Below are 13,799 nucleotides of genomic sequence, written 5' to 3'. Positions count from 1 at the left end.
TTTTTGGAAGAGAACAGGTCAGCCAGAGCCAAATCCGGTAAACACAGTGATTGAGGTTGTTATATTAAATTTATCATTTCATTTGCAACACAAAAAAAATGTTTACAGTAGACCCCATGGTTAAACACGTATTCTCTTTTGTTCTCTTTTCGTCAGTCATTTTTGATGATGATCTCTCATTTACGTTCTCACACTCTTATTCTCAATAAAGATCTGTTCAAACCTCCTGTAAAGTAAATATATATCCTTGCCAGAATAAAATTCTATGACTATTTATGTATGTTGCCTGTCTGTCTGTTGAAATCACGGTATTTGCACGTTTTTTAACCGAATTGCCTCTATTTAGGTCAGGCATGCTTACCAATATACGCTACCGTAACTGAGGGTCGATGAGTAAACACATTTTCTATTTCTTTCTCTTTACGTCAGTCGTTTTTAATTGTGAATTCTCAGTTACGCTCGCAGAAACTTACTCTCAATTGAATTTTGCCCAACACTGATTTAGGTTATTATTGGGAGCATTGATGCTCAAAACTTCCCAAAATCACACATTAGCGTAAATGGTTAAAAACGTACTCTCATTTGCTCTCTTTTTCCCTGGGTGATTTTTGGTGATGAATTCTCAGTGACACTCTCCAAACTAAATCTCAATTTAGGTGTGCATAATACTTATTAGGAGTCAAATCTTCTTACCTTCAATTTTCCACAAAAACAATATTTCAAACTTCCCATGCCTGGATGTAATGCTGTAAACTACACAGAGAATCTATTTAATGTAAAAGAGCGCAAATAATGTAAGCATAACAATAGTGTTAAGATATTTAGTTTTAAGTATCTCATAATAGCCCCACTCTAGAGAAAAAGGTGAGAGCTCTCTTGTGTACACTGTGCGATGTGGTCTCTCGGTCACACAATGGATCAACCATAACGACAACGTCGACGTTCCAACGTCATAACCATTGAACTCCACCGTCGTCATGTTGCCACAAAATGTGGACGTTGCTGCTGCTCATTTAGTTGTAATAAAGCTAAGCTACGGTTCAGATCGTATTGTAACGGATCGGTTCATTCGAAATATGAAATGGAAAATGGACGGAGACATAACGCATGCAGTGAAAAACTAGTGATAAAAAGAAAATAGTCAAGCACTTAGTGTTCTGAGTTCTGATAAATTAAGGCATTGTTGTGTTTGGCCATTGATTACAAAAGAAGAAAAATAAAAAGAAACGTTCTCAAATGTTTGAGAATGCGCTATGAATAAAAGGAACGAATTATTATTATTATCAGAAAGCGTGTGAATTTCAAAAGAACTTCAAATTATTACAAAACCTATATAGTTGAAGGGAACTACCTACCGGCATATTTGTGTAGATTACAAAAAATGTGATTTCATTTGGAAAACAAAAAGAAAAGAAATATATTCAACAAAAAAAAATCCATTTTTTTAATTTATTTATTGTTTGGGTGTGCAATCCATACCATTCCACCCAACCGCCCATCCATTGGATTTCAAATTTTCTTGCCAAATACTAAATAAAAACGTCGGATCGGACCTGTCCATTGTAATCCAATTCCGTTGCAGTTTGGGATTATCGTTTGCATTTATTTATGCTCCACATCATCGCTCGCTCATCACAATGGGTCGCTTTTGCAATCATAAACTTTTGCTCAATTGTTGTAATTTATTATTTTTAGTAAGTATAAAAATGTGCTTTGTTACATACACATCTATTTACATATATGGACATTATTTAGTACCCATTTAAATTATAATTTTTAGTTCAGTTTCTTTTATTTTCATATAATAGTAATTACTGCAAACGTATTTTGTATTGCGGGTGAAATCCACCCAAGGTTTTTCTATACCTTCCACCACCCACCCATCCAACCCGATGATAAACCACAAAATTCTACATATTTTGAATTTGATTTATAAATACCGTTTATTTTTTTCGTTCTTCTTCTTCGTAGTCATTTCTTGTCTGTGGTTTATAGCCCGTTACCGATTTCCCTGTGTTCGCACACAGGCCTTCTTTTTCCAATAGTTGCTTTAAGTGATAATAATTTTAGAATTAATTAACATTGACTCATTGAATGTTGACTCTTTCTTTCTCTGGTAGTATTTGTTGTTGTTGTAATTGAAATGTCATTTATGGCAAAGCTCAAAACAATTATAGAACCGAATCGTACGGTTTATCTTCCTTATATGGTCTAATACGCAATTAAGCAACAACATTGACATTGTGCCCAAAATGTATGTTTTGTCTTTTGTTGTTGTTGTTGGAAATTGTAGTATGTCATGTTGGAGCTTTGGTTATGGCTTCTTCCCCACACACACACATACGATACACATGCGCTTCAAGTGTAAGTGGCGTAAAATTCGGCCAAGTGGAAAGTTAATCGTTTTTGTTATATCCTCTGCTAACAGGGTGACTTGAATTTATATTACCATTGTTTAGTAAATTGACCAAAATTAAAAAAAAGAACCAGTAAAGACCGATTTTATACCCTTCACCATGAGGTAGATATTTAAAATACCTAAAATCCATGGTAAATTGCCTGCAGATCAAAACAAAATGACAAACTTTAGACACTTGGGTTGGAAAATTGAACCTACCGAAAATGATGAGTGACCTTGTTATGTGAAGAAGTTGTATGTCCACGAAGACTGTCATTTGAGAATCCTAAATACAGTTAGGCACAGCCAAATGTATCCACTTGTTTTTATACCCTTCACCACACTGTGGTACAGGGTATTATGTTTTTGTGCATATGTTTGTAATAGGCAAAACGAAACGAGATGGTTCCTGGTATAGAATCACTTTCTCAGTCGATTTATACATGTCTGTCTGTCCGTCCATGTATTTTTGTGAACAAAGTACAGGTCGCATTAATGATCTGATTTGGATGAAATGTGGCACATATGACTTATTTGGCATAAGGAATTGGAGCTTCGATCGATTTTATATAAATGGTGTACCAAACTCCCAATATTGTCCGATTGAGACAAAATTTTGCACAGAGTACTGAATTAAGTTTTGTTGAAATCGGTTCAGATTTAGATATGGCTCCAATATATAGCTTCGTCCGATTTTATGTAAATGGAACACCATACTGCCAATATTGGTCCGATTGAGACAAAATTTAGCATAGAGTACTGAATTAGGTCCAGATTAATGTATGCGAAGTTATGTTGGAATCGGTTCAGATTTAGATATAGCTCCCATATATACTTTCTTCCGATTTTATGTAAATGGTGCACCAAACTCCTAATATTATTCCAATTGGAACAAAATTTTGCACAGAATTAGGTCTAGATTGATATATGCCAAGTTTTGTTGAAATCGGTTTTGATTTAGATAGTGGAGTGTATTGGTATGTGTATAGGGTTTTTTAACATAGTTCAAATATATATTCGCGCAGATAATGTGTTCCACTTCAATGGTTTTTAAAAGCTACGTTCAAATAAGAATTTTGTTATATGAGCATCTCTTGTATGTACCCAAAGTAGTGAAGGGTATCATATAGACTTTTGAACATTCCTTACTGGTTCATTATAAAAATGGCATAAGTGCATATCAATTAATGAATACAATTTTATTATTTTTTATATGTGAATATGAACATCATTAGTGAAATAAAATTGCCAATATTAATATAAATTCTATATAAAAAAATTATTATTATTAATCAAAAGCAATTGCAACCTCACGAAAATAGGGGAAATATCAATATTACCCGATCTGCTGTCAAAAAATAAAAAATAAATAAAATGAGGCACAATTTCTAAAATCTCAGAGAAATATCTAGAAAAGAAATGTAACCCAGGAACAATTCGAAGAATTTTGAGTGAGCATGGTCTTTATGGTAGGGTTGCACTGAAATAGCCATTAATAAACCCAAAATAACCGGTACATCCGATTGGAGTTCGTTCTTTCTTACTTAGCTAGCTTGTGACAGAACGTTTCTTCCATAAGCCGAGCTTAAACAAGATTTCCAGGCGCGTCGGTCTTGTGCGCAGCTCATCTAATTGTTCCGAGATGTCTTCCACTTGATCTTTTCATCATTCCCCTTCTGCGTGAACCGTGAGCTGGATCGCCTTTTTATACTTTTTGAGCTGGGGCATCCTCATTCATTCTCACAACATGACCTAGCCAACGTAGTCGCTGCAGCTCGATACGTCTATGTTGATGACTGAGAATATATGGTACATCTCATTGTTCATTCGACGGCTATGGGCAGATCGGCCTATAAATAATTTTTCTCTCAAACACTCCAAGAGCTGTCTCATCTGCTTGCACAAGTACCCATGCTTCAGCGCCATGTATAGTGTGAGTTTGTTCTGGCGAGAGGTGGCCTTGTTCTTTAATTGTTTACTCAGACCATAGTAGCATCTGTTGCATCTCATATGACCTTTTCCAGCAGAATGTTAAAAAAAGTAACAGACAAACTGCCACCTTGTCTATATCCTCGTTCGGTATTAAAGGGCTCCGAGAGGTCCTTTCCGACTTTAACTGCTGACCTTGTGCCAGTTAAAGTTTTCCTGCATAGCCGTATTAATTTTGTGGGAATTTTGCAGGAAACACCTTTGAACGGATAGGGCTGTCGAATGCGGCTTTATAATCAACGAATAGGTGGTATGTGTCGATGTGTTTTTTGTGAGTTTTTTCCAGGATTTGGCGCAGAGTGAAAATCTGGTCAATGGTGGATTTGCCTGGTCTGAAGCCGCATTGGTATGGTCCAATGATGTCATTGAACATTGAGTTCATTTGTTCACACAGCACACTGGATAGCACTTTGTATGCGATGGGAAGAAGGCTAATTCCTCTATAGTTGGCACGGGACACAGGGTGCTGAAGTTCCAATCATTGGGCATGCATTCCTCTAGCCTACTAATCAGCTGGTGCATGCTCCTTACCAGCATCTGACCACCAGTCTTGAATAGTTCGGCTTGTAACCCATCGGCAACTGCTGCTTTATTATTCTCCAGCCGATTGATTGCTATTCTGACTTCATATTGGCTAGGTGGTATACACTCTATACCGTCATCTATTATACCGTCTTCTTCACTGCTACTATTTGATACCACAAGTTTTTCAAAATGCTCCTTCCAGATTATCAGCACGCTGTCTGTATCTGTCACCAGGTTTTCTTCTTCATCTCTACAGGAGGATGTGCCTGCACCAAAGCCTTCGGTTTGGTGTTATACCCGTTGGTAGAATTTTCGGACTTCATTCTGACTCCTGTACATCTCGATTTGCACACGCACACATGTTTTCTTGTTCTTTCGTCTTTTTTTCGTGTTGCCCTATACGACACTCCTGGTCGTACCATAGGTTTCTTGGTGGTGGTTTTTGGTGCACAAGTGTTGTTTTTGCTGTAGTTTGTAGGGAGTGGGCAATTCTTTGACATTGTGCTTCTATACTATTAGCAGGTGGGTAAGTTGAGCGGAGTAGACTTCTCATATCTGTTGTGTTTACTGCTTTTCGATGTCGAGTTTCCGTGATACATTAGATCGCACATTTGCTGCTTACGAACCTTGGCTGCCACAAGGTAATGGTCCGAAATCGACTCGATCGGACATCGTAAACACTGATATTTGCCAAACATATTTTTCCTTCCGATTTTTTGCATTAAAATCTCCTAGTAGAATTTTAATGTCATGGCCAGGGCAGCGGTCATATGCAGTTTCTCGTAAAATATGTCTTTGGTCTGTTCATCTTTATCGGAGCATATTCGGTCGTAGCGTGGGCGCAAATGACACTGATGTAGAAGAACTTCGCTTTTATACGGATTATAGCAATTCGCTCATCTACTGTAGTGAATCTGTAGACAAGGTCTATTATTATCCTGTTAATCATAAATCCTGTAAGGCAATTCAACGTTCGTTTATTCAAAGTGCAGATTCGCAGATCGTGGTCATTTATACGTTTGCGGGGGTCGCCAACATTGGGGTGTTTGGTTTTCTTTTTCGTTGCTTTTTCATAGTAAGAGGGGCTTTCCGAGTGTGGGCAACTAACCCTACGCCTCAACCCACATTTTTATAATTCTTATGGATGAACTCGCGGCACATATCTCATTGGGCGTCAAACCTTCGTACCAAAAATCCACCATGGCATGGCGCTCTATTTATGAAGATCCCCAACGATTACAAATACCTTAAATGTCCACCTTATGGGGGAGTATAAAATACATGTTTCGTATATTTCAGAGGTCTTTGGGCCAAAAACAAAAACTTCTTTCCTTCAAAAATTTCCGCGATTTAAGACACATCAAAACTATACATTGTCAAATTTTGTTACATTGTGTAAGGTAATGTTAACATTTATTTTTCTGAAAACGAAAAAAAAGGTGGCGAAAGATTTTCTGCACAAAAAAAAAATTTCTTTGGAAAATTTCTTTCACACACACGCATATTGAAACAGAGAGAATGGAAATTTGCATGTGTGATACGCTTGAAGCGTTAAATCTTTGTTGTTTTACTAAAAAATAATCGACACCGAAAATAATAATGACGAGTTAATGATTCACGAAAGCTATACTTACGGGTGGGCATGCAGATAGATTACGTTTTCTATGGATGTACGTATGTATGTATGTAAGTTTGTTTTGTGTTTCTACACTGCGTATCATAACTATAGACGCACCCTTAATTCAATTGGTATGTTAGTTGACAAATGAAATGGACCCATTAAGTTATGGTTCACAATAAAATGATCAAAAACAGATATTATTCAACAAAAATAATTAATTTATTCTTTATGGTTTCGCCGAATTCTGCCCTTTAAAAATTGCTGGTGTTGCATAACTATAGACGCACTTTTACAAAATTAGAAAAAATTATTTTTTAAAACTTAAATAAAATAAAATTACTTTTATAAATAATGGGTAGGGCCTCCCTTATTTTGAATAAGTTCAAAAATTTTAGCCATCACACTGTTGATCAAAATTATTCGCAAGTTTCATCGTTGACCGCCATTCATCGATAATCATTTCTTGGAAATAAAATAATGTTTGGTATTGGCTGTTTTCTGCATAGACACGACGAGTCAAGATTCCACACATGTTCTCGATCGGATTCTGGTCGGAAATTTTAATATTTTTGGATTTTAACCATACTTGAGTATGGCCACTTTTATGAACTGGTGCGTTGTCCTGCTAAAAGACGAGTCCTTGATTGTTACTGCTTTCCCAAAATGGCAATAATTTGTCTTCCAAGACTTGAACGTACTCGATTCAATTCATCCGACAACATGGAAATGTCAAATAATGGCTATAAAATGCTCCCAAGGCCATTAAGGAACCGCCACCGAAATATTGTATTAAGAAATAACGATATTTCGGTAAACGCCACCTTAGGAACATTTTATAGCCACGGAATGCTTTATTTGACATTTCCATGTTGTCGGATGAATTCAATGGAGTACGTTCAAGTCTTGGAAGACAAACCATTTTGGGAAAGCATCAACAATGGCATGGCGCTCTTTTAGCAGGACGATTACCAATACCTTAAATGGCCATACTCAAGTATGGTTAAAATCCAAAAATATTAAAATTTCCGACCAAAAACAAAAACTGTGTTCCTTCAAAAATTTTCGTCGATTTTGCAGAAAACATCAAAACCAAACATTATTTTATTTTGTTATCATGATGGCGGTCAATGATAAGACTTTAATTTTGATCAACAGTGTGATGGCTAAAATTTTTGCTTATTCAAAATAAAAATTATTTATAAAATAATTTTATTTTACACACGTTTTAAAAAGAGATTTTTTTCTAATTTTGTAAAAGTGTGATACGCTATAGTTATGCAACACCAGTTTTTTAAAGGGCAAATAATCGACAAACCATAAAGAATAAATTAATTATTTTTGTTGAATAATATGTGTTTTTTATCGTTTTATTGTGAACAATAACTTAATGGGTCCATTTTATTTGTCAACTAACATACCAATTGAATTAAGGGTGCGTCTATAGTTATGATACGCAGTGTATAGAAAGTGAAACGATTATTCATTTTAGATAGACTCACTTAAACATACATAAGTATATTCATACATCTCCCCTATAATAGTTTACGAATATTATATGAACAATAACAACAACAAAAATTATAAAACATAACAACCAGTACAGCAACAACAACAAATCGTGTTATCCATCATTCAAAAACGAACAACAAAACCAAAAAAAAAAATACTTCTAAATTACAGGCGGACTGGCCTGTCTGTCTGGCATTTGTGGCTTAACGCTGAGGATGATGATGATGGTTGATTCATAAAATGGAATTTATAATAAATGAAGAAAACAAAACAAATAAACGAAAAAAATGAAAACGATCATCGAAGCATAACTAAATTTAATTTGTATTGCATCAGGATTGAGTTTGCTTTTTCGTTAACAAATTATGTGGAAAATTATTGAAATTTTTAAAAACATTGATCTTTTAACTATAACTTGTATACTTTAATGCGGAGCTCTTATGAAATTGATTGTTGATCAAGGTTGTGTTAAGAAATGGGGGTTAGTAATGAAATTTATTAAAAAAAACCATTCAAAACCAAATTTCAAAACCTTTTGTGTATATCTATATTCGATTTATGAAGGAACCGCCAAGTGGCGAGATTACTTCTCAAAATGGCTATACATGTCTATGTTGCATGTGGGTCTGTATTGGTCCTTGAGCGTGTGATAAGACTGGATTTTTAGAAATTCGTACTAAAGGGAATGGATATGCTTAAAACCATAACCAAAAGTTCAATGATGGAGTGTAGAGTGGAAATATCAAAGCTTTATAAATTGAATAAGTTATTCCGTTTGCAACACCTCAATCACGATATATCGCAATATTTAAGATAGAGCTCTAAAATTTTGCACAAACATTGCTAATAATAATAATAATAATTGTTGGATATTTGGTATTTCAAATGGGATATATCGGTCCACGTTTTGGTGTAGCCCCCATGTAAATGTACCGCCAACAAGTGTTCCAAGTGCTGCCAGCAACCGACACAGCAGATAGCTGTGGTTTGCGCGGGCGATTTGAGCACGCTGTAGAATGTGACCCCGAGTATTTAGGGGTAGTTGTGTGTTCCTCTATTGCACATTCAAGGGCATTCGACTATTAGATATTTTGAAAATTTCAATCAGTAATCAAATTTAAAAATACACTCCACCTTATGGTGAAGGTAAAAAAAACTGAGTTTTAAAATGGAAGATGCCGATTCATTTCATTTGCAGCTCAATACGACTGACTATGTCGATGTCCGCGTATAAATTGTAAAGCTCATGGTTCATTGGACGCCGATATTCACCGTCGACGTAGATCGGCCCGTATATCTTTCGGAGAATTTTTCTCTCAAACACCCCAAGAGCTGCCTCATCTGCTTGCGCAAGTACCCATGCTTCTGATCCATATAATAGCACGGGTAGTATCAGCGTCTTGTAAAGTGTGAGTTTGGTCTGGCGGGAGGTGGCCTTGTTTCTAAACTGCTTACTTAGACCATAGTAGCATCTGTTGGCCATCACAATCCTTCTCCGAATTTCAAAACTGATGTCATTTGTTTTATTTATGGCGGTACCAAGGTATATAAAGTATTTAACTACCTCGAAGCTGTAGTTCTCAAGTTCCACAGTTGGTCCGAGTTTACTGGACGTCTTGCGCGTTGATACCATCAGCTTGGTCTTCTCGCCGTTTACTGCCAGACCCACTTTGGCAGACTCCTTTTCAATTTGTTCAAAGGTGGCTGTTACCGCTCGCAATGTTCGACCCATTATATCAATGTCATCGGCGTAGGCGAGTAACATGTGTTGTTTGGTGTACAGAGTGCCATTTCTGTTCACCTTTGCGTCTCGTATGACCTTTTCCAGTAGGATGTTAAGAAGATCACACGACAAACTGTCACCTTGTCTGAACCCTCGTTCGGTATTGAAGGGCTCCGATAGGTCCTTTCCTACTTTAACTGCTGACCTTGTGCCACTTAAAGTTATCCTGCATAGCCGTATTAATTTTGCAGGAATGCCGAATGCAGACATGGCTTTAAACACCTCTGAACGGATAGGGCTGTCGAATGCGGCTTTATAGTCGACAAATAGGTGGTATGTGTCGATGTGTTTTTCGTGGGTCTTTTCCTTCCTACCGAATAGATCCCGGAAAATAAGATTAGGTAAACCCCCTTGGTAAAGACTATATATGTTTACATTTTCACTGTTTTTCGGTATTCTTAAGGTCATAGGTCACAATGACGTTGCATAATTCACTATACTTGCACTTTTTGTATAGCCCCTATAACGTTAACTGCAGTCTTTCGTAGTTTATAGTCTCATGTTATACGAATGGATGTCATTTAATTCTTTGAGGGTAAGAAGCGGTCTGGCAAAAGCTATAGCCAATTTTTAAATGTCCTAGGTATATTTGTATATCTTCCACAATAAGGTATACATTCTTCATCAGAATAATATTGATTTTAAATAAGACAAATAATGTCTATATACCATTATTTTCATGGTAACGCCTTAAAGTATGCTATAAAATTTAAAAATCTTGGTTGTAATGATAACCACTTTATTTCTCGTCTTAACTCCAAAGAATATTTAATATCATAATTATTAATAAAATATTTTTATATCTAAGATTACCGAATGCTATAACTAATAATACCCGTTAAAATCCCCATTTCTCATTTCAGATATGTGGTACAATACTGGTTGTTTCTGGATTTTATTTATTTACCGACACAAAGCGGATACTCCTTTCACGCCTGCTAGCAGCAACCAGTGAACGTTTGAATGATTTACCAGAACCACTATTCTATTATATATCAATCGGTTTGGCTATGGCTGGACTGATTGCTGTATTGGCAGCAATGATGGGCTTCTGGGCATCCTGTCTAAATACCTATTGCTGTCTAAGTTTCTATTTCCTAACCGTTGTTGTATTGCTATTAGCCGAATCTGTTGTTTGCTTAGCCATAACCCTTTGGCCTCATTGCTTGGGCATCAATTTAGATGAAGCGAAAATGAGCAAAGCTTTGCAAGCCAACTACGGTGTTCCTGGTCGCGAACAATTCACTATTGCCATGGATTTGGCTCAGGCGAAATTCGGTTGTTGTGGCATGAATAGTGATAGCGATTATGATGTATCCCTGTGGAAGCTGCAATCATACGGTCAACGCGATTGGGTTGTACCTCTCACATGTTGCATTCTAGATAACCCATCCGATAAGAAAAGTCATTTAGATCCCAAACCTGCAAATGAAACCTTATGTCAATCCATTGAAAAGCGGGAATATACACAATATCGTTTCACATCGCCCTGTCTCAGCTATTTGGATAATTGGTATCGTCAACAGTATGTCATCTTCTTGGCGGCAAGTCTTATCATAGCTGTAGTGGAATTTTGTGTGCTACTGAGCATCACCCTGGCCTGTACCAGAGTCTCAACGAAGAAGGTGAAAGTTGAAAGTTTTATGGAACTACGTCCGAGAATAAAACGTCGCCAATCTCTGGTGGAGAATGTCTACGAACCGGAAGTGGAATTGCGAATTGCCGAGGAGCCACGAGGTGCTATTATTCACGGTGTACCCAGTGATATATCGGAAGATTTCAAAGAGGTCTATATACAACCACGTGATCTGTATAAGAATCGTTATAATACAACATTTAAACCGATTTCCAGTGATTATAGTGTTCCAACAACACGAAGTTATTTAGTTTAATTGTTGCTGTTGTTGTTCGTCCAGTAAAAAATGATAGTTGTAGTAAAATAAAATGAAAAATTAGTCTTAAGGATTTTATTATGGAACTGATTTGCTCATTTCCTAAAGATAAAAATTTATAAATTATTATGCATTTTTATAAAACATCCCTATGTACCAACATATGTATTTGTGTATGTGGTTTATGTTTCCGTATTATATTTTTATTATTATTAGTTATTTGAAAATAAAACGAAACCAAAGAAAATCAAATGAAAATGAAGATATTTAATTGAAAAAATCTCCAGATGCAATGCAACATCACTGAAAAAAATTTGTTGGGAAAAATGATTACATATCTTCCTAAAGGCGGATTTACATATAACATCTAATCATGATTAAAGGCTGTATCAGGGTTTATTTTCTTAATCAGGCTCAATTTACCATGATTTATTATACAAGTTTAAATCATCATGCAGCAAGTTTTATTTTAAATCATGATACTAATGAGATGCAACGCGGGTTTTGTACGAAAAAATACAACTCTCTAACAATGTACCAAAATTTGCAACTGTTTCTACATTTTTTTTTAAGTTAACGGTTGCCAAATAAAAAATTAATGATCGAAGGAAAATAAAAATGATTTTTCAATTTTGAGTGTTTTTATGTGGGTTTTTTACGTTCCAAACGATAACAGCTTTGAAAAAAATTCTATCGTTGTAATTTTTCTTTTCATTTACAAATTGCAAAGAAAAATATTTTTGGCGCAAATTCATAATTTTGTATGTATACAAACATCAGCTGATCGGCATTTAGGTCATGATTAATGGTATGTGTAAACAATTAGGGTGTATTTCAGGATTTCGTTAATCGAGTCGATTTAAAATCGTATATGTAAATGGACTTTAACTCTTAGATTTCTATGAAAAAAAAATAAAGAAAGAAAATTAAATCAACCCCAATGTACTCACTTTTGCACGTTTGACAAAATTTGCAAAAAACTAATATTTTTATTACTTTGATCACCGTCCTGCTCATAATTACTTCTCCTACAGAATAGGCGTTCTTATCTACCAAGACCGGTTGGTAGGACTCTACAATGATTCAATAAACTTCATTCATTATTATATTGTTAATTTCAAGATCCAGAAGTTAAAGCCCACCCATACCATCGTAATTCTTCAACCGTGCTTCACATTAGGCATTTGAATTAGTTGCTATAGCCAATGTCGGGAAGGGCTCTTCACGCCGTTCACCGATTAACAGGTTTGACGGTACTAATGAAGCATATTTTGGTATTAAAACTTATCAATTCACTTTCCCGTCGGTCCACACAACTTAGAAGCGGTGTAAATTTGGGGTTTGGGAACAAGGGAACATCGTTTTTATACCCATATAACCACTAATTGGGACAATTTGCCATTTCCAGGGTAGAACAGCTTCTTTCATTCAAGTCCTACGTGGCCTCTTCAGTGGTTATTAAACGTTTTTTCATGATTTTTTTTTTAGTTAAATATTTGATTTTTGTTCAAATTTTTTTCACAATGCTTTTAGTAAACGGTCCTTAATTAACGTAAAACTTATATTATCTTCAAGGTGTATGCATCAGATACAACAACAAATATTTTACAAAAACAACATTGTTGTTATAGAAATTAAATTGTCATGCTGACCAAGGTGTATTCAATAAGGTGTAAGTGACAATCATATGGTTTCAAACTTTTTTCTTTATTGTTTGTAAAGTAAATTGTCAAAAACATTTTCAATATTACATTTCGATTTCAAAAATGGTCTTTAAATTTAGGCTTTTTTAATAATAAAAATTCAAGAAAACTACATTCATAGAGGGGGGCGGAAAGGAAACTTAGGCTCAGTTATAACCCCGTTCGCCGATTGGTCCACATATTTTATGTTATGTGTGGAAATCTGTCCAGAAATCCCAGCTACTCATAAAATCTTAAAAAAAAATTAAAGGACATAAATCTCCGCCCAAAGACTAAATCATGGAAATTGTATTGACCGTATAAAATCTTTCCATAGGCGTATTTAACCTCCGCCGAGAATTGTGACAAGCACCAAGGGGCCGATTCCAATATATGCTAA

General features: G+C 35.6%; 1 protein-coding gene across 1 annotated transcript; it reads left to right on the top strand.

Moving 5' to 3' along the window:
• Positions 1–1,609: 1,609 nt before the first annotated feature.
• LOC133335159 (tetraspanin-11) lies at positions 1,610–11,721 on the top strand. Its single transcript, XM_061543467.1, has 2 exons — positions 1,610–1,694; positions 10,689–11,721. Exons 1-2 carry the CDS (start codon positions 1,638–1,640, stop codon positions 11,715–11,717), a joined length of 1,086 nt encoding a protein of 361 aa, XP_061399451.1. The 5' UTR covers positions 1,610–1,637; the 3' UTR covers positions 11,718–11,721.
• Positions 11,722–13,799: the final 2,078 nt, after the last annotated feature.

This window comes from Musca vetustissima, unplaced genomic scaffold (genome assembly GCF_032173495.1).
Source record: "Musca vetustissima isolate MV318-11 ecotype Yass unplaced genomic scaffold, APGP_CSIRO_Mvet_v1 utg28317, whole genome shotgun sequence".
In the NCBI taxonomy this organism is placed as follows: Eukaryota; Metazoa; Arthropoda; class Insecta; order Diptera; family Muscidae; genus Musca; species Musca vetustissima.
Note: the sequence above shows the minus strand (reverse complement) of the source record. Positions and strands in the feature narration are given on the sequence as shown.

Excerpts from the sequence above, each read along its gene's own strand:
- LOC133335159 (XM_061543467.1), top strand. The coding sequence starts at position 1,638 with ATGGGTCGCTTTTGCAATCATAAACTTTTGCTCAATTGTTGTAATTTA. Across the intron at positions 1,695-10,688 it reads GTTGTAATTTATTATTTTTA|ATATGTGGTACAATACTGGT; the intron begins GTAAGTATAAAA and ends TTCTCATTTCAG.